This window comes from Ambystoma mexicanum, chromosome 3q (genome assembly GCF_040938575.1).
Source record: "Ambystoma mexicanum isolate Mex_15411 chromosome 3q, UKY_AmexF1_1, whole genome shotgun sequence".
Taxonomy (NCBI): Eukaryota; Metazoa; Chordata; class Amphibia; order Caudata; family Ambystomatidae; genus Ambystoma; species Ambystoma mexicanum.
Window position 1 is genome coordinate 409,084,948 of NC_090926.1, and position 24,427 is coordinate 409,109,374.

The window sequence follows — 24,427 nt, forward strand, 5'->3', positions numbered from 1 at the left end:
CATGGAACACTGTATATTGAGGCCGGTGGAGCGACCCGGGACGAATCACGACTGATCTGGGTGGATTATGTGTGACATGAAAAGTACTAGGTGAATATCTCGACATCCACGTTAATGAGAAACAGTGCTCTATAGGAGCCGCATTCATCTGCAGGTTTGTTCGGCTTTAGCTGCAAAGTAATGATTGCCTCTCATAGCATGCATGACAGCATCCATTCCTCTAGAGCCCGTTCACAAAGCCCCATTAAATAAATATTCACAAAGTACGGGTTTGAAGTGCATATACAACTGTATCGAGACCATTGAATCCTGGAGCTTTACCGGTCATGAGGTCAAGCGATCGTTTTTGCTATCTCGTCTTGTGTAACAGGTTGATCGAGCAGCAACTTGCTTTCGTCGCATAACTGTCAGAGATACTGCTGTCTAGATAATTGCATGTCAGACAGTGAACAAGTGTCGTGTTGTGCATATAAATTGGTGTAGAAGTCCCCAAAGGCGTTGTTGATCTCGGTCCCGGTGTATACCGGCCTGCCTGGCGGGTTTCACACGTGTGGGATCCCGCTACCACCCCTATCCTGTGTTACCAAGTGGGCTGGCGTTCTTCCTGGCCTCTCGCCCTCCCCATACCGGCGAGCGGCTGGAACACCAAAGAATTTCAGTTCTCGATCTGCATTACCCTGAAATTCAATAAATGCTGCATTGATGTTTTTAGTGTGTCTGCCGATGGGTGGGTGGCATTCATTTTCCAGATTGCTTATTTTATCTTCACTGTGATTTATATATCTAGATATCAATTTCAGGACGCCACACTGCAGACATAAATATTCCCCTAATGAATGCTTGCCACATGATTTCAGACTTTCCTCAATATAGTTATTGAAACAATTTTGGTTCACTTTTGTCATGTAGGTTGGAGGACAAAATTGCTGTCTGCAGCGCCTGAGGCTTAAATCGACACTTGATACCAGAGCTCTGCTGGCAAAAGATCAAGCAGAGCAGGGGTATGGTCGGAATATGTCCACTGAAGAATCCGTGCAGTAGCTGGCACTTTCATGAGGGCAGAGGATAGGAGCCACAAGTCAGTCCTGGAGGACGAGTTGTGAACCGTGGAATAGTAGCTATATTCCCGGTCGGTGTAGTGGCCCGCCCTCCAGGCATCTATTAAATACAAGTCTGCCATTCAGTCTAGTAGGACCCATGCTGCACTGGATAGGCATCTCGGTTTACCACCAATTTAGGATAATCTATATTTGTGCCATAGGTATTCACTAGCAGGGTTTCTTTTCTCCTCCAGCCTGCCATAAAACAACCACATATCGCCCCATAGGATCCACCCACGTTCAGGCCTTTTGGAATCTTATTCATTCACAGACACCCCCCAGCCCCCAAGACGGTCTAGCGCAAGATGTAAAACCTGTTGTGTCCCCCCCATGCCCCAACACCCCCACCCCGATTACCCCCAAAGCCCCAACTCCCACCTCCCTCACTCCCAAGTGCGGGCAAACTGGGAAATGTGTTCTGTTGCATGAGTTTCTTGCACAAATAAGATATCAACCCCATGCCTCTCGATGATTTCCAGTATATTTGATAGAGTTCTTCCTCCCCTGTATATTCCACCCAAACACCTCACTCCTTGAGCCATATACTTTTAGTATACATTATCCCTCTTTTCCTCTCCCATGTCCACCGTCAATGTTACTATTAAACCGTAGCATCATTTGCCAAGTACAACTTTTCCCCCTATCCCCACCCACCTCAGTATACCCCAAAGAAGTGCATGAACCCTCCCTCTCAAACATTAAGTAAGGAACAAGTTACTTACCTGTAACTGTTGTTCTCCAGCATGGGTCTGGCATGGATTCACATGCTCATGAATATTCCCCGTCGTCAGGCAGAGACTCCTCGGTAAAGAAAAATCAGTATCAGTTTCGTTTCTGATCTGTCTTTCGTAGTAGTAACCAATCACTGATCTCTGCGTCATACTGACCACAGCCAATGACTGCCCTCTACCTAAGCCCCGCCTCTGGCAGCCATCTTCAGATTTGGTAGCACGTGAAGTGGCAGTATGACCAAGTGAAGAGCCGCAGAGGGGTAGGCGGGAGGGTTCGCATGTGAATCCATGCCAGACCCATGGTGGAGAACAACAGTTACAGGTAAGTAACTTGTTCCTTCTCCAGCATGGGGTCTGGCATGGATTCACATGCTCATGAATAAAGAATACATAGCAGTACACACATGCACAACCACGGGAGGTGGCAAAGGCTCAACATTAAGCATTACATCAAACTCAACATTAAGCAATTCTTACCTCCTCACCCGGCTCACCTTAGGCGAACAGATCGCGCAGCACTGCTTGGCCGACCCTGGACTCCTCCCTGGAATCCCGATCGACGCAGTAGAATTTCGTGAAGGTGTGCGTCGACCTCCACGTAGCAGCCCTGCAGATGTCCAGCAAGGGCACACCAGATAGGAACCCCGTGGTAGCTGCGATCGCTCTGGTGGAATGGGCTCTCGGACGGCCAGGCAGCGGTCGGTTTGCCAACCGATGACAGTACATGATACAGCCGGAGAGCCATCTGGAAATGGAGGCCTTTGAGAGAGCCTTCCCCTGATTGACAGGTCCAAAGTTCACAAAAAGTTGTGACGTCTTCCGAAAACACTTCGTGCGGTCCACGTAAAACTTCAGCACTCTAGCCACATCCAGCGAGTGCAAAGTCCTTTCGGCCGGCGACGAAGGCGACGGGAAGAAAACAGGCAACACCAAGGGTTCGTTGAGGTGGAAGTCTGACGGCACCTTGGGCATGAAGGAGGGATGCGTCCTGAGCACTACCCTTGTGTCGTGAAAAGTCAAGTACGGGGGCTTGCAGGAAAAGGCCTGGATCTCTCCCACTCTTTGTGCGGAGGTGATGGCCACAAGAAACGCTGTTTTCCACGACAAGAACTTCAACGGAGCCGAGTGCAGAGGCTCGAACGGAGGTCCCATGAGCTTGGTCAGCACCACGTTGAGCTCCCACGCCGGGGCCGGAGCCTTGACCGGCGGGAACGATCTGAACAGTCCCTTCATGAATTCTTTTACCAGACGATGAGACCACAAAGACGTCCGCCCCGTGGTTCTGGTGTATCGGGAGATTGCAGCAAGATGAATATTGATGGACACGTGCGCCAGTCCAGCCTTGGCCAGCGTCGGAAGGTACGGCAGTACCTGGGGAGCCGTAATCCGTAGAGGGTTAATCTTCTGTCCGTGGCACCAGACAGAGAACCTCTTCCATTTGTGTCCATAGCATTTAAGAGTTGAGGACGCCCTGGCCTTTGCAAGAACCTCTCTGCAGTCGGCCGGTATGTCGTATCCTCCAAACTCCAACGCTGCAGGAGCGAGGCCTGCAAGTTCAGCGACTTCGGGTCGTGATGGAGGATGGCGCCTCCTTCCCTGGAGAGAAGATCCGCGTCCACTGGCAGCTTGAATGACGGGGACGCTGACAAGTCCAGAAGGTCCGGGAATCATATCTGCCTCGGCCACGCAGTTGCGACGAGGATCATCCTGCACCGTGACCTCTTGAGCTGGTTGATGAGCCAGATCAGCAATGGCAATGGAGGGCACGCGTATAGAAACAGGCCCTCCGAGGGGAACGAGAAAGCATCGCCCATGCTCCTCGGCTGGGGAAACCTGCTGGCAAACCTCCAGCACTTGGAGTTCGTCGCCGTTGCGAACAGGTCGATCTGGGGTGTGCCCCACCGTCGGAAGAGGCGGTCCACTAGATCCGGTCCTAGTTCCCACTCGTGGCACGAGCGCAGCTCTCTGCTGAGCGAGTCGACGATGGTGTTTTTTATCCCTGCCAGATGAAACGGCACCAGAAACATCCCTTGGGCGACGGCCCAATGCCACAGATCCTGCGCCTCCTTGGACAGGGCTGGGGATCTGGTACCGCCCTGCTTCCTGATGTAGAACATGGTGGTGGTGTTGTCGGTGAAGATCCACCTTGCCCTTGAGGGACGGAAGAAAGGACCTGAGGGCCCAAAACACTGCACGGAGCTCCAGGATGTTGATATGGAGGGACTTCTCCGTCGGAAGCCAAAGGCCTCTCGCGTGCAGATTTTCAATGTGCGCTCCCCACCCTTCCAGGGAGGCATCCGTGGTCACTGTCTCCTGGTGGCCGGGGGTCTGGAAGTCCATGCCCCCGTCAGATGTGCGCGGGTGCCCCAACACCGGATCGCTCGGCGGAAACTCTCGTCGAGTGTGATCCTCTCCTCGAAGCTGCCCGTCGTCTGGATCCAGCTCGCGTCCAGGAACTCCTGCAACAGGCGCATCCGGAGCCTGCACAGGCAGATGAGATAAATGCAAGAAGACATCATTCCGAGGAGGGACTTTATGGACCTCACCCTGGCCGCGTCCGCAACCAGCATCCGCTGCACCTTGCCCAAGATGGCCCTCGTCCTTTCCTCCGACGGAGAGGCCAGAAGCGACACTGTCGAGCTTCACTCCCAGAAACAGTGCGTCTTGCGCAGGCACCAGGTGGGACTTGGCATAGTTTATGGAGAATCCCAGGTCCGTGAGTAGTTGGACGGTCCTTGCCGTGTGCTCCACGGCAAGCTCCTTCGTCTTTGCTCGGATGAGCCAGTCGTCCAGGTAGGGGTAGACGTGGATCCCCTCTCGGCGCAGCTGCGCCGCCACCGGTGCGAGGCACTTGAACACCCTGGGTGCCGACCACAATCCGAAGGGAAGGGCTTTGAACTGGTAGTGACACCCTTGGACCACGAACCTGAGAAACTTTCGGTGTCCCTTTAGGATGGGAATATGGAAGTAGGCATCCTCCAAATCCAACGACGACAGGAAATCGCCCTCCTCCAGTTGACCCAGGACGTGTTGAGGGTGACCATCCGGAACTTCTGTGCCTTGATGAATTTGTTCAATCGTCGTAGGTCCAGGATGGGACGCCATCCTCCCGTCTTCTTCATGAGGAAGTATCTTGAGTAAACTCCGGAGCCCCGAAGCCTCTTTGGGACGAGCTCGATGGCGCCCTTTTTGAGCATCGCCTTTACCTCCAAGAGAAGTTGAGGGACGTGATGTTCTTTCCTGGCCACAGGGGGGACGCGCGGGCACCTCTTTAGAAACTTGAGCGCGTGACCCTGAGCTAGGGCGTCCAGCACCCAACTGTCGGTGGAGATGGACTCCCACTCGCTGACGAAGCTCGCCAGCCGGCCTCCCACCGGGGTGCTTCAGTGGGGGCCCGACCCCACGGCCGGTTCAGTCCTGCTTCGACGAGGCTTTGCCGCCTTGTCCTCCTTGGCGACGACGGCGGGGTCCGCCTGATTTGCCTCGTCCCCTGTAAGCTTCCTGTGACGACGAACGGGACGCTTGACGGTAGGTGGAAAATCCGCCGCTGGAACCTTTGGAGGAACCCTGTTTGCCTCCGCCGCTCCGAAAGGGCGGCCGCCGTTGCTGGAGAACCCCCAAGAGCCCGGGCCGTCTCCGTGTCCGCCTTGATGGCTTGAAGGGAATCGTCCACTGTTTTCCCAAACAGGTTGTTTCCGTCGAACGGCATGTCCAAGACTCTGGTCTGCACGTCCTGACGGAAGTCAGTAGCCTTGAGCCATCCACGCCGCCTAAGGCACACGCCGTTGCCCAACTGGCGAAATCCAGTGTCAGCGGTGTCCGTCGCAATCGTAATGGCGTGGTCCGACGCCACCTCTCCTTCCTGCAAGATCTCTAGGGCTTCCGCCCTCTTGTCGTCTGGTAGGAAGTCCAGCAGGGGTGCCAGTTTGTACCACAACTCCCTGTCGTAGCGGGCTACGATAGCTAAAACGTTGGCCGCCTTAATCGTCGTCGCTGCCGACGAGATGACACTGCGTCCCATCGTGTCTAATTTCTTTCCCTTGCCGTCTGGCGGGGAGGTCGACGTAGAGGCCGCGCCACCCCCCCCCGCTTTCTTCCTGGCCGCCGTGGAGACGACAGAGCCCGGGGTCGGCTGTGGGGCTGCGTCCGGGACCCAGTACTACTTCTCGTACCGCTCCCTTCTAGCCGGCGTCGTGGATGGGTTCTTGAGGAGGGCGGGGCCCTCATCCCAAATATCGTCTAGTAGAGGTACAGCGAGGACCGTCTTCCTTTTGGTCTTGCGCCGTTGATAAAGGAAACCTTCCTTCTTCTCTTCCGGGCAGAGCTGGAAAAGCTCAGATGCCCTGGCGATCATGGAGTGAAACGATCCAATCTCGTCGGGCGGGGAAGCCCGGGTGGTAGGCGACGACGGGAGATCCTCGTCGTAAACCTCGTCGTCTGTACCCGTCGCGGCCGTGTCAGTCCCCGTATCATCCCCACGTGTCGTGGATGGGGAGGAGGGCTGAATAGGGCGCGATGGCTGAAAAGGAGGTAGAGGATGAATCCTTCTCTTAGGGGGAGGGCTCCCAGAAGGGCCTGGCTCCGGGTCCCCCGTCGGGAGCGGTTTCTCCGTTGGTGGTAACGGCAGTCTCGTCCTTATCTCGGAGCATAAGGACTGTATAGCCAACAAAATGGCCGCCGAGTTGTCTTGCGGCACTGGTTGAGGGGAGTCCGACGGGCGGTCAGGAGCCCCATCGGCACCCTCGACGTTCTCGTCGTCTCCTACGTCGGGGTCCCTCCCGACGGGCTGGTCTTCTACGCCAATGCCGTGGCTTAAGACTTCGATCAGCTCCTCCTCAGAGGTTGAGGCCGAATCCACGACGACCTCCTGCCCCCCCCCTTTTCTTCTCTGTCGGAGGTGTCACGGGGGTCCTGTCGATGGGCATGAAAGAGGATTCCCTCTGTGGTGGCAGAGACACTCTGGGCCCCGAGGTCGCCACCAATGGTGTAGCCTCCAGAGGCTGAGCCAGGGCCACCGCGACTGTCTCGATATAGGCCTTGGCCGGGTGAATTAAGGCTTTCACCACCTTCGGTGCGCTCACCGACTTCTCCTTGGGGGGGGGGAGGGTCACCGCCTCACTCCCCCTCAGATGGGGCCTTCGAGCTCGACCGGGGTCTCTCCAGGAGCTTCGCCGGGTGCTCGGCCTTCCTCTTACCCGAGCCAGAGCGTTGGCTCGTGGTTGATGGCGCCGGGGAGGATGCGCCCGTAGAGCCCGACCGTTCGGCGCTCCCGGTGCCAGCGGACTCGTGGTGCTTGGCCTTCGGTTGGACCCCCGTCGCCGGGGCGCCCTCAAAGGTCTTAGAAGACAGCTCCGACTTCTTCTTCTCGCCCGACGGGCTCTTTCCTTCCAGCCAGTTGGCGAGACGTTGATGGCGGTCCTTCATGGTCCGCTCCGACATATTGTCGCAAAACGCACAGTCCTTCTCCACGTGCGTCTTGTCCTCATGTAGGCAGTAAAGGCAAAGGGAGTGTTCGTCCTCCTTAAAGACATTCTGAAGCTGGCATCCAGGGCAGACCCTGAACAGCTTTCCGGGCGTCGAGCTTCCCTTCTCCTGGGCCATGTCCGAGATGGGCCTGAGAAACTTCTGAGTCCTCCAAAAGCGTGGCTCGATGAAATCTTCACCCTTGAGGGGCGTAGACGAATCCGACACGGGTCGTTGATCGGATGAAGAAACGGTGGAGCTTGAGGCTCTTTTGATCGAAAAAAGAAATTTTTCTGAGAAAAAACGTGAAAAAAGCACTAACGCTCGAGAGCAATAGCACGAGGATCCCAACACTTGAACGTGCGGTAAAAATCTGAAGATGGCTGCCAGAGTCGGGGCTTAGGTAGAGGGCAGTCATTGGCTGTGGTCAGTATGACACAGATCAGTGATTGGTTACTACTACGAAAGACAGATCAGAAACGAAACTGATACTGATTTTTTCTTTACCGAGGATTCCCAGCCTGACGACGGGGAATATTCATGAGCATATGAATCCATGCCAGACCCCATGCTGGAGAACTGAGCTCTGACACAAATTGTATAAGGCAAATGCACCGCCACTCATGATCTCCTTAATATCCAATCTTAATGTACTATTATGGAATCGAATGCACCCTTAAAATTCGATGAAGGCGTCAAACCATGTATAGACAATGACATGGAGTCACATATCAAGTTCAAGATTTCGGAATATTAGGTTTGTAGAAGGAAAGCGCCTCGTTAGGAAGCGAAAAAATAGATTTTGTTAAAAAAACTCAAAGCATATTTTCGGCAGGTATTGCATTGAATAGGAGATGGAGCGTTCCTGCAGCAATTTCTTAACTCCCAGAAAGGTCTTGCGCTCCGGTTGTATGGAAACAGAAGTCTGGGAAGATATTTACTCCATTAGGCACCAGATAAAGCTTACATTTGTTGCGTGCTGCCCTCAAGATTGCATCTCTGTCCTTGAAGAGGACGACTCTGGCTATGATCGGCCGCGGTGCTGCTCCAGGTTTGGGTGGGGCTACCAGCTGTCTGCCTGCTCGACCATTAACATGGGAGACAGTTGGGGGTTGGCCCTGGACCGACAGCAGCATGCTCTCTGCAAAGGATTCCAAGCTACCAGTAATGGGCCCTGTGAAATACCCAGTATGCAAATGTTATTTCACCAAAATCACCATTCCAATTCTTCACACTTCTTTTTGGGTGATTGATAGTTTTTCTGAGGTCTGTAACCTTGGTTTTTAGCACTTGTATCTCTTCTGCAATTCCCACCCTATTCCCAATCTCAATGATCCACCCCTGCGCTCTCTCCAATAGTTGATGTTTCTTTTGGAGCGAGCCCCAATACTGGATCCACCTCTCGCCCTGTTGTCCATCGATTTTGAAAAAGCGTTTGATTCCCTGATAGGGGAGAGTCTTTGGGAAACGATGCGTAGGATGGGGTTTGGGGATACCTTTCTGGGACGGGTGAAACTACTCTATGAGGGCCCCACTAGCAGAGGTCAATGGCCCTCTAGATCCTTTCCACTGAGCAGAGGAACACGACAGGTGTGTTCCTATCCCCACTACTTTTTGCGCTGGCTATCAAACCCTTGGCCCTGTGGATCCGACAAGTTAACGCATGGCTGGGTTTTCGTTGGTCGGACGCTGTGGAGGATAGACACCTTATACGCCGATGACCGGATATATCTGGGCGGACCGGCCCGCTCTTGTCCAGTGGTCACGCAGATACTGGCACATTTCAGTGCATTTAGCAGACTACAGGTCAATTGTGGAAATCCGTACTTTTCCCAGCCAAGGGTGGGATATATGCAATACCACCAGATTGCCCATATTGTGTTGAACGTGACTGCTTGCATTACCTGGGAATCCTGATCACACGGGATCTCTCGGACTACATTCCCAGCAACTTACACCAAATCACCAAACGGTTCTCCAACAATGTTAGACACTGGATGCGTCTCCCTTTAATGTGGTTGGGCAGAGCAGCACGCTTTAAAACATTGACACTACCACGTTTTTTGTATATTTTACAGAACTCCCCGCTCTGGATCCCTGACTCAGAATTCCTCCGGATAGAGGGTCTCCTTAGGAAACTTATATGTGGAGGTGGACACCCACGCATCGCCCTCACACTACAAAGATCCACATGGGAAGGGGAAATAGGACTTCCGCACCTCCAGTCATATTACTGGGCGAGTCAAATGAGGGTAGTCGACGAAATGCTTCACAGTAACCAGGAACTACCGCACATTAAAGCTGAAGTTTTGGGGCAACAGGACTTGTCCCCACTTGCACTGCTTCATCAACCCCCTCACAACCCCTCACCCCCACAGACAATGGCAGCACACACTGCCATAACATGGAGGAAAACACACAAACATTGGGTGGGAGGACAGGGTAACCCACATGCAACCCCTCTGGAATAACAGAAACCTTGCTGAAGTGGGAAGACTCCCAGCATGGCCGAAATGAATTGAGGCCCGGATCACGGTAATCTGGGATATTCTAAGAGGGCAACATCACTCCATTTGAAACACTGCAACAGAGGTTCGGACTTCCGGAAACAGAACATTATCACTATACGTAAATCACCCATGCACTACGCAAACACTTACTCTCACTTACAAACACGCCCCAAAGTACTCCTTTGGAACGGAACCTCTTGGTGGATAACGTAACCAACTAGAGTCACCGCCATTCTATACAGTGCAATAACGTCCTTTGCTACTCCAGAACGGGCCAATCTCAAAACAAAAAAGGGGAAATAGACATGGGCACAATTGACCCAGAGGACTGGATATTGGCCCTAATGCACCCACGAGAAATTGCAATCGGCTCCAGACTCCGCATAAAGATTCAACACAGAAAATATTACCCCAGAGCCACACTGCACCAGTGGAATCGGGCTCCCGATCCAAATTGCTTACGGTGCAGGAGGGAGGAGGGTACATTTATACATATCCTGTGGGAATGCCCCAGATTCAAAATTTCTGGAGACAATGTTGCAACAAACTGATATTCTGGGGAAATAGTACCAATGGACCCTAAGCTATTGTTACTGGGTATTCCTGTCGAGGACACCACCAACCAGTGGGAAAAAACAATCGGACTAATGAAACGCAATATATCGCAATGATGGGGCTCAGAGTCTCCGGATCTGGCCCAATAGGTGGCTGATGTCGATGTGTGTTGCAACGAACATCAACTATATACTGCACGGGGGGCGTTGCTTGGGCAGCCATGTAAGAGGCTGTGTTCTTGTGGAGCTCCGTTGATCCTGGAATGATCCTGTGGGAGTGGTGCGCGCCCAGTGACCAGCCGGCGCTGGAAAATTACATCCACGCGTGCGAATATGAAGGCGATACTCGTTGAAAGTTTGGCGGGTATGGAAGGCTCGGATCCCGAGTTATCCCCATTTTTCAGCCGTGGGTCCCGGATCGGGGACAAGGACAAAATGGCGGCTGGAACAAAGAAGACGGCAGGGGTCACAAGAGCGCCGCTGCAATCGTGTGTCTAGGACCTGCGGGGCCCCTGCGACGAACTTTGTAATTATCGCCCATAGGCGGACTGGGAAGCGGAGAGGGAGCGCTGGGAGAGCGCACGTCGGAGGGCGCATGCACCCAAAGCAGATTTAACCCACGGGCTGCAAGTGGACAAGATCCTGCCGAGCGAACTGCCTGTTGTGACTGGGCCCGCGGCCGAGTCGTTTGAACACCGTCGGCACCCAGGAGGACACATTGTGGCAGCGCAGGGGGGAAAAGGCTGTGTGATTGTTGCGTCGGCAACAAAGTAGCTGCGGATCCTACGAGCGGCTGCAGGTCTCGGCGCTGCGAATTTACTCGGGGATGGGACGAAAAAACTCCATTGAAGCTGCCGACAGACTGACTAATCTCCCGTGCGCTCTGAATACCCTCGGGCTGGGTCGCTTGAGAAGAGGGCAGTCGTGGGCACCGTGGGGTGCGCTGGGCCCGGCCTTGAAAACACAGGGTGCAGTGGATGCCGCGACACCGTAGGGTCCAACACAGACACGGCACACCGTAAGTGTGCATTGGCCTGATCACGCCATGCCTGCATCCTGGAACATCGGCGCAGGCTACCTGAAAAGGGTGATTTGAGACAATTGTTGGTCCCTTGTTGCCCACTGGGGCCCCCTTTGATGCTCACGGGGGCCCCCCTGAATAAGGGTGCAGGAATACCACATTTGTGACCGCCCTACACATCGGATGGCCTTGTGATTGCGAAGAGGAGGTGCGAAGGGGATGGGTGAGTGCACTTGAGCGCTGATCACGGATAGTGTACGGCAGAGGCCGCTGATACAACTCCGAGAGTGTGTGAGCACGTGGAAGGACACAGCCCACTCTGGGCACGTGCGGCGAGACAGGCGCAGGTTTGGACTGCAGTGGGTGGTTTGTGACCACACGGACAGTGGTGTGAAGAGAAGCACGGCAAGCCCTTGCCCAGCTGACGCAGCAGGATGTCCTCCAAAGTGGTGTGACCCCGGATCAAGCAGCCCACGATGGAGGCCTATGCCAAGTCGCCCCCGGGTGCAGAGGGGGGCAAAAGTAAAGAGTCCCCTGTGGCGGCGGCGGACACACCGGGTACTATCCAGGAGGTGTTGGCAGCAATTGCTGACTTGAAAGTTGCCTGGGAAACGAAGTTGGGCCTAGCCATGAAAGAGCTGCAGGAGGGCCTGGACCTCAAGATCGGAGCGGTCCAGGAAGAAGTGAACCTGCTGAGACAGGATGTGCGAACGATTGCGAAGCGTACTGGGGCACTGGAGAAGGAGCTGGCCCCGAACACGGAGGGGTGTGCTGCACATGCTAAGGAGCTTCATGCCCTCGTGCAACGAGTGGGCAATCTGGAGGACAGAGCCAAGCAAGCAGAGGGGCGTGCCAGATGCAATAACATCCGTATAGTGCGTGTACTGGAAGGAATGGAAGGACCGAACCCCACAGAATACGTAGAAACCATGCTCTTGCAGGAGATAACATGTGGGGTGCTGACCCAGGGGTTCGCAGTTGAAAGGGCGCATAGGGCCTTGACAAGGAGACCGGCCCCAGGAGACCCCCCCACGGCCGCTGATCGCAAAGATTCTGAATTATCGGGAGAAGATTCTCGAATTTTTCCGAAAAGGAGGAACGATAGAAAAGGGGTCAGCGAAAATCACGGAGCATCCGGACTATACGCTGCTTGTACAGCGTAGTCGAATGAACTTCGGATCGTTGAAAAGGAGGCTTAAAGAAGCAGGCCATTGCTACATGTTGCTCTACCCTGCCAGGTTAAAGGTGTTTTACAAGAACAGATCCCTTTTCTTCGAGACGCCGTCTGAATCGATGGATTGGCTGGATATACAGGGCCGTCCTCAGGAACCGGATGTCCAGATGGAAGCGGCTGGAGATAAGCAGCACGTTGGAGGCACCCGTGGTGTCCTAGTCATGACATTGGGACTTGATTATAGAATGGTATTGTGCTTGTGGGGAGAGAGTCGTGGTATCTGCCGGCGGGTCCCGTTGGACGCACTTCTCCTAAATAGATGATCGGGAGCTCCTTAAGATGGCAATAGTCCAAACAGATGGCATCGGGTAATCTCAAAATTGTGACCTGGAATGTACGGGGCCTTAAAAGCTATTTGAAACGGAATAAAGTGATGCTGTACTTAAAGAGGATGCGTATAGTCATAGCCATGCTGCAGGAGACTCATCTCACTAGGGAGAAGCTGGAGGTGGTCAGGAGGAAATGGAAGGGCAATGTTGTGGGCGCTGCGTACTCTGCGTACGCTAGAGGGGTCATCACTTGGGTGGCACCGCATGTGCCGTTTCAGTTGCTCGGCTCCACGGTAGACCCGGAAGGCAGAATGGTGGTGTAACGGGTCTCCTGGAAAACAGGGAAGTGCATATTATAAATTTGAACGCCCCCAATAAAGACACAGCAGCTTATTTTAGGACCCTTTACAGTAAACTTGGCCCCCTGGCAGGGGGTACGGTGGTGTGGGGGGGACTTTAATTGTACCCTGAATCCCAGAATGGATAGGTCATTAGACAAGGCAGGGAAAACGGCACCGGCGGCCAAAGCGCTGGGGACTGCTGAAAGACCTAGGCCTAGAGGATGTGTGGAGAAGGTTGCATCCTATGGATAGGCAATATTCACACTACGCAGCGCCACATGATTTGCACACGAGGATAGATTACATGTTTGTAGCAGCCGAGATAGTGGGAGACATAGTGAGAGCGGAATACAAGGCCCGAGTATTATCTGATCACTCGCCCTTGGTACTAGAGTGGAGACACCAGCCCCCGAGATCACGGATCCCAACATGGAGACTCAGGACCAAGGCTCTGCAGGATGTACAGGAGGGTCTGAGGGACAGGAGGGTCTGAGGGACGCCATCGAGGAATATTTTGATATAAATACGGGTAGCGTATGCTCTGTGGGAGGCGTTTAAGGTGGTGGTGCGTGGGGTAGCCATTTCCAAATCTAAAGGGCTTCAGGGGGGTATCGAAAGGGAACTTCGAGAAACAGAAAGGGAGTTGGAGGGTCTCACACGATGCGAGAGCACTGCCCATGATAACAGAACCAAGATAAAAGACCTACAGTTGTCCTGCAGTGCACTCTGGGATAGGCTGTGTAGACTCAATTACAGGACATACACGGCGAGGATACACGCAGGGGGCGACAAGCCGGGCAGATTGCTGGCCCGGCTGTATAGAGTGAGACCCCCCCCGCTCAGTGATCAGTGAGATTAGGGGTGAGGGAGGTTGCATCTGCAACACCCAGGAGGGGGTAGTTTTACAGAGATTTGTATGAGGACACTGGGGAGGATATGTGTCAAGACATACGAGACACATTGGAGGATATAGAGCTGCCCACCCTGGACGACCTAGAACACGCGGAGTTAGACGCACCTGTCACCTCGGATGAGCTGGCGGTGGTAATTTAGAATCTGCCCACATGCAAAGCACCTGGTTCGGATGGGTTGCCTAGTGAGTTTTACAAGACATACAGGCAGGAGCTGCTTCAGCCACTGCTTGCCATGTTCAACGAGGCCTATGAGCAGGGGGAACTTCCATTGTCCCTCCGCGAGGCTGTGATCATCCCACTCTTGAAACCAGGTAAGCCGGCCGTGGAGTGTGGGTCTTGCAGACCGTTGTCCATGCTCAACCAGGACAGCAAGATACTTACGGCAGTGCTGGCTAATAGGCTGAAGAGGGTGATTCAGCTGATACACCCAGATCAGACGGGCTATGTCCCAGGCCGGAATATCACTGATAACCATAGTAGGCTACACCACATTATTGACCAAACTGAGGAAGACACGGGTGAGTTGGCCATAGTGTCGTTAGACGCGGTCAAAGCCTTTGACTCGGTACGGTGGCCTTGGCTAGAAGCGGCCTTGAGGGGATACGGAATGGGACCTGGATACCTCAGGTGGGTCCAGTTGTTTAACAGCACCCCGATGGCGAGAGTCAAAACGGGGTCCACAGTCTCAGATACTTGGCAACTCAGCAGGGGGACCAGACAGGGATGCCCCTGGTCACCCATGTTATACATACTAGCATTAGAACCGTTGGCAATATACCTGCGGCAACAATATGGGGAGGTGGGTATTAGCACAAAAAGTGGTAGGCACCTGGTATCACTATATGCGGATGACATGCTCCTTTATTTGCGTTATCCGGAAGAAAAGCTGCAGTATGTGTTGGAGGTAATGGAACGATACGCCACCCTCTCGGGCATATCGGTGAACCCTAGAAAGTCTAGTCTGTTTCCTTTGGGCAGATATAGGAATGTCCCGATGCAGAGGCTGCCTATCCTGCCAATACCATGGCAGATTCAGACATTTAGGTATTTGGGAGTAAATATTTACCACAGGGTCGAGGCGGAACACAAACATAACAGAAAGCAATAGAGGGGGTCAAGAACCGCATGGTGTTTTGGTCTAGATTGCCCCCGACTATGATGGGGAGAGCGGCCTTGCTCAAGATGGTGGTCCTGCCCAGACTCTTGCATTTTTTCGTGAATGTCCTGTTTTTGATACCCAGGAGCCCATTTGTGAAGCTTCATAGCGTGTGTAGGGGTTTCGTATGGGGCAACTCCATGAGCAGGGTGGCCCTGTGGAAGATCCAGAACCCGTGTGACAAGGGGGGGTATAGGCCTGCCAAATTTTGAACTCTATTATTTGGCGGTGCAGCTGCTGTATGTGGCCAGGTGGCTCTCGGCTGAAGACTTGGCAGAAGCCAGGCTTCTGCGAGGAGACTTAACCCCATACTTTTTGAGGGAAGTGGTATGGTTGCGAAAGGACAAACTGGTGGGAGGGGGGCTGCTACTGAGGCTGGGCTTGGAGGTCTGGCACAGAACATGGAGGATGTTGGGGAATTCAGAGCCGTACTCCCAGCAGGCCCCATTGGTGGCACTGTGCGGGAACGACTCAACTACTTGCATCGGTCCATAGATACTGGGAACCGGTAGGCTTGGCCACCCTCGAGGACATATGGCAGGAAGGGGAGGCATTGGACTTTCAGAGGTTGCAAGAAGAGACAGGGGTGCCTGGAGGCCAATATATAACCTATGCTAGGCTTGTGAAAAAGGTTAGAGAAAGATGGCCCGAGGCAGTGCTAGCTGAGGATCCTGATGCCTCCCTGGAAACTATGTATGATGTTTCGGAGGGCGGGCACAAAATATCGAGGATATAAGAGCTCCTGCGAGCAAGGGTAGGGAAGGAGCCGCTCCAATTGAGACAGGATTGGGAAGAGGAGGTAGGAGGACCTATGACGGACGGGAAATGGGAGTGGGCCCAGCGGTACCATAAAAAGGTGTCCCGGAACGCGAGATTCCAACAACTTCAATTGTATGTTACCCACAGGGCTTATCTGACTCCCGGGAAAATTGCAAGGTTTGGGGGATCGGCTACGCAGCAATGCCCCAGGTGTGGGGAGGTGGATGCGGGGCTGCTACATATGTTTTGGGCTTGCCCGGAGGTGCACAGGTTTTGGGATGAGGTTAAAACGAAACTGGCTGTGGGGGAGTGGTGTTGGACGTGGAATCAGCCTGGTCATGCATGCTCGGGTTTTTTCCTAGACCCTGACATTTGAAACACATAAGCAAGATGAAGGACTTGGCTTATGTCTTGGCCAAGCGCAGGATTGCCATGGGCTGGAAGGCGGCCCACAGACCTAGGGTGGAGTTATGGTGGGTGGACCTCCTAAAATGGGCGGAAGCTGAATCTGTAGTCTGGTTTGAAGCGGCCACTAGGGGGGGGGGGGGAGGAGGAAGTAGGGCCCCTGCTGGCCTGGCAGAAATTGGTGGCCTCTATGGTAAACCCTCACCAGGATAATAACGAAACCGAGGACTCGGATGATGAGTGCTTAAGTATTGTGCTACTCGATAATGCTCCTGTAGACGACACGAGAGAACCAGCTCTAGTTTGTGGGGGGGGGGGGAGAGTTACAATGGAAAATATGATGGTTTAATGATGCTTTTTACATATTGAAACAGTTGTAATGTGTGGTGTTTTGTTTGGTTTTGAAAATAAAATAAAAAAATTAAAAAAAAACTATACTGCACGGGGTTGTCTGGCAAAAGCCATGAACATTTGTGGCAAATAGGAAGAGGGGAGTTGATAGGTGTAATCTGATATCTTACACAAAGGGTATGTGCAATGGTGGGGTGACCCGAGCTTAAGTAAGGTACTGCAGAGATATATTGCAAACAAAAGGTGGGCAAAGAAAGCCTTTTTTGTTAAAGGAGGGCTTGACTCAAAAAGGCAAATATTACATGAGAAAGAACAGAAGAGTCAACAGCTACCCCTTGTCAACCGTGTGAAGGAAGATAGGTTCATAGAAAGTAGGTAGCTAGTTTTTACAAATACTTAGCTATTTGAGGTCATAAATTGGTTAGAAGAGAGTTTTATGATACTTCAATTTATTCATAAATTCGGACACATCTAAAATCTGTAGGTTCACAAAACAAGAAGACAGCGAACCTTAAAAAGAACACATTTAGGCCTTATTGGGCTTGCATAAAAGAAGTTGCAAACTGTTTTATACACCACAGTTGAGTGAGCAGGGGTTAGTAACATAAGTATATTGTGTGAATTCAAATACAACTTTTGAATTGATATTTTGTTATAGTTGTCGACATAGTTCTGTTTCTGGTTCGGGATGGAGTCAGCCTTCACTGAGATGTAACTTGTCGCAGATGAAGGGTCCGAACTGTCATCAGGATGTTTTTGGAAAAGTGAACGCCTCGATAAGATCAGCGGTTGAACATAGGGTTGTTTTTTGGCGGCATGCATTTACAACGTTTTTGTACAGGTCTGCCTTTTTTGAAGTCATTTCTTCCTATTCCGCAGTTCCAATCTCTCTTCACCACAGTTATATCAGGGACAATTGGCAGGAGGATACTGCCCTGAGCCAGAAGAGACAACTGTACCGAGAGACCCCCTGGACCCCACTCAAGGGGTACAACGTTTCATCACCAGGCTTTTAAACGTGCACATTACATTGTGTGTGCTTTAGGGGTGGTTGGAAAGGGCAAATAAGGGTTCGGGCGGGTGGGCAATAGTAAACAATAAGTGGGTAGGGGTTTGGAGAGACCACCCCCCTCAAAAAAAAAAAAAAAAAAACATGAGCACATTTGATGGAATGTGCACGTTTAAAAGCCTGGCGATGTACTCAAGGTCCCTGTGGTCTACTTACTTACAATTCAGTCCTAGAGTGGCTGGGATTACTGCACACGGTTGACCAGCAGAGCTCACGTTTCTCCGATTGACAGCAAATCGTCTCTCCCCGGGGCTACGAGGAACACATTGCTCGGCCGCTGTGTGACCTGGTGCTCCCATCTTGGGACAGAGCCCCACGATCACTTCTCCCCGGCGCCTCTATATTGAGCCGCAGACTGGTCTCCGCTACCTCGCCCCAGGAGGTGCATAGTGCGTTAGGTGCCCGCGCCAGTGTTACTCCACCACAATTGCTGTGCACTGTCGCATGGATTACAGCTCTGAGGGCCCCAGTCACAGGCTGCCACTACCCTCCCCAGCCTCAAGGCAGTCAGTCTCGTTGGGTTGCCAAATACCCACAATTCAGACGCTGCTCCCGAAGTCCACGCCACAATGCGGTGCTTCAAGGCACTCCCAGTATGTTCCGCCGACAATGCGCTCGCTCAGCTTTATTTCCACGACCAGCAAAGCAGTGGGTATGAATGCTGCAAGGACGTTAGTGGGACATTTCCAATGTCAATCCAAGTACAAGAAGTTTTGGTTGACTATTTTCAGCCATTTCCGACCTCTGGCAAAAAACTCCAGTCCACACAAGAAAATGGTGGCAGTTTGCGTTCTGACCATCCAGTCAGTTCAACGTAAAATGAGCCAGCATGGATGCTGCTCTGATGAAGAAAAGAGCAACTGGAGCTGGGAGTGCAGCGGTCCTGTTCGTTGGAGGTGAAGCTCCAGGGCCGTGACGTAGGTGTATTCAGTATTGACAGCTCATAACAAAACCAGCAGCAGCGGACACGATTTAGAAAGCAAAACAAGGTGAAGGCTGGAAGGTTTAGAATGAATCTGAACCTCTGGCATTGCTCTTGGCAACCTTCCAGACCATAATTCTTCGCCTGCCAGGCCATTCCAGAAGGGGAAAGACTATATGCAAATTAGGCTTGGTCCAACCCCAAAAGGGGCAGTCCAGCCGAACTGCTAGGTCACATCCCTTCTGCACAAGACAACAAGCATGCCTGAAACAGGTTTCGACCTGAATGGGCCCCATCAGTGAAGAGTAGCTTGGGTCCCGGAGCCCAGCAGGCAAGGGACCCGCGTCTGGGCATAGCCGTCCCCAGTCGGGTAGACAAACCAAAAACAAAAAGGCTTGGCAAGCGAAGAACGATGGTCTGGAGAGTTGCCCAGAGCAATGCCAGATGTGAAGATAGAATTCTAAACATTCCAGCCATCACATCTTGTTTTGCCATGACATAAGCATGTATCCCGCTCATTGTCTTGTAGAAGATTGATTTGATTTTGATTTTTTGTAGATGTAACGTGCCCACGACATACTTGACTGTATAGGGGCGCAGTTGTAAATATTGAAGTAAAGTTATAGAAAAATCGCTCAAAAGTAATCTTGTTACTGTGTCCCTTTGAGTTGTCGATGCAGTTAAGATCACCGAAACAAAAAGATTTTCAGATGTTGCCTGAACTGAGCAAGTGTGGCATTCCCTGATCTTTTGCGGCATACGGTTCCATAATCTAAGTCCAAAAACTGCAAATCTCCTAACCCCTCTGGTAACAAATGTTGACCGGGGTTACCTAGCAATAATTGATTGCTTGATCCAAGAGTCCTCAATGGGTTATAGCATAGGATTTTGTTGCTTCGGTACTCCAGGACTATGAACCTTTTCCGCAAATTACTTGCAAAATGCAATTTTGCCAAATTGTTCACTTTTTGGGTGGCAAAATGCAGGTTGAGACCCCACGAACGTCCCCTTAGTATTCCCACTACCACATATACCTTACCACCACTTACTAAATGAAAAAAAGAATTCTGCAAAAACGCAGTCAGAAATTGTAGCTCGGCAAAAGTGGGCTAGACCCTCGTAGAAACCATCTCTGACCCTTAGATTCTGTGCTGAGCTTACACAGGTGGTCCCAGTAAAGATCCCTCTGAGGAACAGTGGGCGGACCCCCTAATAGAATCAAATAAAGACAGACACCAACAAGGTGAAGCCCTACATAGCTTTCAGAGGTGACTAAACATGCAAGCAGGACTCCCTAACTCTAAGGGGTAGAGGGTCTCTGTGGGTACCAATCAGTATCTTTCCCTGATGATCCCTCAGATGAGCGCTCAGAGTGGTAGGATTTGCTCTCACAGACGAACAAACTGGGGTTGAACTTGCAGGGAAATTACTGTGGCTTGATCAACTGTTCACATACAGGCGTTGCGCAACTTTGAATATACTGACGTTGTGCGAACTTGGAAATGTCTAACTGGGAGCATACTTGGATTTCGCAAACAGTGAACACTAGAATTTTTCAAGTTGGCAGTATACTGTGAAAATATCATGTCTGAGCAAATAGTGAATATGGAAGCATGGGTAAACAAGAGCATACCAGAGCGTTGTCCTGGGAGCATATTGGCTATGTTAAGCAAGACTGTCACAGTTGACATATACTGTGTTCTAGTAGATTGGTAATATATAAAGGTGGTCAAACTGCAACATACCAGTGTAGTCACACTGGCAGTATTTGGAGTTCCCAAACTCTGAATATACTAAGATTTTGTAAACTGGAAGTAGACCAAGATTTGCCAAATTAGTAGTTTACTACACTTTTCGAATAATCAACTGGGAGTATAATGAAGGCTTTTTTTGTTTAACAGCTCAGTTGAAGTACAGCACACATTGTGAATCAATAGGGAACTATGATGGACTTCAGCAAATTGGGTATATACCAGTGTCATGAACACTGTATACTGTGTGTCAAACCGGAAAATACATTTTTTTTCAAACTGGTAATCCCTTCTTTTCAGCAATGGAAACAGAAGGTAAAACAGTTAGGTCCCGGGAAAGGCAAAGTTAAAATAACATTTTGGTAACAGGTACGTGTATGCCATCAGGATGTAAAGGAAGCTGGCTGTTATGTGCTTAAAGAGCATAAGATAGCAATGATGAGCTAAGTGGGTACACTTAAATCCAGCTGTGAATTGCAACATTGGCATAACGGAAACCGTTACCTATACGACCATAATGTATTTTCAAAACAAATATAAACTGGGAATGGGGCAAATGGGTACTGCATACGCAGGCAATAATGTAATCTGGCAATGAAGCACTAGTTGGCTCAAGTACTCTTAAAATTGAAGGTGGGAATAATATTTAATTATAAAAATAGTTGGTGCTTTATGGATTTGCTTATTGCTCCGGAGTCTTCAGATTCCTGGCCCTGCATTGGCTGTACTTTTCTGCTGCGGTTTATAACTCATAAATCATCCATCTGAACCAAAGAGATTGTATTCCCTTAATGGTCAGATTTCAAGCACGGAGGAGGTGCCTCTCTGGTTTGAGTGATGGAAGCAGCAAGGGGCAAAGATCCCGATTGCTGCATAACAGGAGAGGTGCCATGAAGGGCATCTCATAACGTCTTGTGCCATGGCATCAGCTCCAAAAAACAACAAAAAGTATAAGACACCGACTTACCCAGCCAAGTGCATCCAGTGTGGAACACTGTGGCAACAGACGGAAGGGTCGAAATGTTCTCTCCCGACCATGGCCACTTCCATCCTGTCGATTCTGAGAGTTAAACGAGTGGAAACTAAAGTACAATAAGACAAGGAACAAGAAATTAAGATGAGAAAAGATCTGTGCATAAAACAACTTCATGCATGTGACTAGTCTCCTGCACAATTTCATGAACACTGACCCAGACAAGAGCGCTCAGTTCAGATTACTGCTCCAGGTGGGTCTCTACCTGCACATCTCACTAAATTACAGGCTGAAGGGCTTGTGCACGACACGTTTTAAACCCAATGCTATCATTCTTAAATGGCATCACCAGCAATGGAAGAAATTGTTATCTTGAATTCAGGAATCCTCGATTAGCATTCCAGGTTATGCAATTGCTGCCCGAGTTATGACATTACAAACTAGGGCATATTCTATGTCCACCCCCACTAAACCATGCTAGTGAAGTGTAGTCTTTACATTTGTGATGACAGCCACTGTCAAATTCATTTTTCTTTTAAAACATCTTTTTATTAGTCGTCACAGCAGATCCAATAGTTCCCTCCCAACATTTCACACAAGGGTACATTATATAAGCACTTAGGTGGTATACAAATTACATGGAGGTTTTAGTGTCCGAAACCAGTTCACATAGGTACACCCTGAAGGGGCCCCAGATGTCTTTTGGCCGACTAGTACTTGGTTGGGTCAAAAACGTACTGTTCCTCATTTTCGTTAACATAAGTCAATTCAAGCAAAAAAGTGTTCATGCTTGGCGGTACGGGCTTTTCCAAGCATGTAGGATACATCTCTTTGCAACAGCGCATGATACATTAAAAAGCCTTCTCTTTTTCAGAACACTTACCAATATATCTGAACAAATATTTTTGAGGAGTCAGGTATGGGGGTATTTGCGTAATTTCCGCCAGCATTTCAGCCACCATGCCCCAGAACCGCAACAACATGGTGCATTTCCAGTACATGTGAAATGATCCCGCTTGCGGGGAGCCGCATTTGGGGCATTCGCTTGAGGCATCTGATGCAAGTTTGGCTATCTTAACTGGTGTGTAAGGTAGTCTGTTCAGAATTTTGAATTGTATCTGGCGCAGGCCAGCAATAAGGGATATCTTTTTCGTAAGTGGACAATATCTACTCCATTTCTCATCAGGTATAGGTGTCTACATGTCAGTTTCCCATTATTCTTTAACCCGATTCGCCGTGGGGGTGTGGGCTTGTACTGATGCATACAGTTTGGAGATTCCCAGCCCACTCTGGGCTGTGATCAGTTGTAGGCATGGGTGTGGAAGGGGCTAGTCAGGGAAGAGTGGCCAATGCGCCTGGAATGCGGATCTCATCCGGTAGTATTGGAGTGTCTGGAGCGGTCCTCTTCCTATAGCTCTCGCAAAGTCTGTTAGGGTTGCAAACTTCCCTTCTATAAACATGTCGCCCACCCTCATTTCGCCATTAGGGACCCAGGCTGCCTGCATATCTGTGTCAAAGGTAGGAGTAATGTTAGGAATGTTCCATAGTGGTATCTCCAGGTTATAGGCTGTTTCCAGCTTCAGCCTCCTACAAATCGCCCCCCAAGTTCGAAAAGTGCAACTCACAGGGTCATATTCACGTGTGTGTGCCTTGGGTCAAAGACGACAGATCATATATCAGTGGGTGCAACAGTGTGTGTTTCTATTCATTTACGGAGCGAGTTATCCATTTCATCATACCAATATTTCACAAATTGTGCCTGGGCAACCAAGTAGTAAAGCTTGAAGTCTGGGGCTGCTATGCCACCGGTATAATATGGTTCTGTCATCTTTTCTCACCCTAGTCTGGCCGTTTTCCTGTTCCAAAGGGACGTCGTTGCCATTGAACGGAGTTTGGAGAAATAAATTCTTGCCAGGCCATATGGGGACATTCACAAATATAGTAGCTTGGGGAGGACGATCATTTTTAAGGACTGCTATCCTACCGTGTAGTGAGCTAGGGAGGGGTCCATAGCTGCAACTTCGTATTAAGTGATTGTAGTGCCCGATCATGGTTGTCCACATACAGGGATAGTCTATTCCTAGAGACCAGCACCCCTAGGTATCTAATATGTCTTTCCGACCATTTAAGTACGCACGTCGCCTCAGGGCACTCTGTAGAGGGGGTAAGCTGAAAAATTTCTGACTTTGCATTGTTCACGGTATAGCCGGAGTATTCAGCAAACCCGTGTACGTCTGCCATTATAGGTGCAATGTTTTTGTCGGGTTCCCTTGTGTATAATAGTGTATCATCCACTTTTTATTAAATTCATTGGGTGGACCCTTTCATTATGATACCCATGTCCCTGTGTCGCAATCTGACAGCGGCTGCATGGGCTCTATCGTTAAGGCAAATAAAATGGGTGAAAACTGGCACCCCCGTCTGGTGCCCCTGCCCAGTTCAAACATTTCGGAGATGGTTCTGTTGGTACATACTCTTGCCCAAGGGCCAGTATACAGCAGCCTGACATATTTGATGAAGTTGGGTCCCACTCCAAACGCCTCCAGCACTGAGAAGAGGTACTCCCATGAGACCAAGTCGAACGCATTCTCGGCATCGAGGGACACAGCAACCGCGGTCTACCCGGGTCTATCTGCACCATTATCCCAAACAGCCTACGTAGATTTAAAGCAGTGGACTTCCGAGGGCTAAATACACTCTGGTCCAGGTGGACCAAGGTGGATACTATAGGTAGCATACGGTTCGCCAATACCTTTGCAAAGATCTTTGTGTCCAAGTTTATGAGCGAGAGGGGTCAGTAAAATGACATATCGTGGGGTGGGCGACGGGCCTTGGGCAGTGCGGTAAATATAGCTCCTCTCATTGTCAGGGGCAGCATTTGTTTTTCTAGGGCTTCCTCCCATG

At 50.9% G+C, this 24,427-nt stretch overlaps 1 protein-coding gene across 1 annotated transcript in view; it reads right to left on the minus strand.

The window, feature by feature from the left end:
• DELE1 (DAP3 binding cell death enhancer 1) overlaps nt 1-24,427 on the minus strand; it is a 339,909-nt gene that overhangs the window by 219,392 nt on the left and 96,090 nt on the right. The window contains exon 3 of the mRNA XM_069654111.1: nt 21,518-21,632. Within this exon, the coding sequence (XP_069510212.1) occupies nt 21,518-21,632 (115 nt within the window). The remainder of the gene's footprint in view (nt 1-21,517; nt 21,633-24,427) is intronic.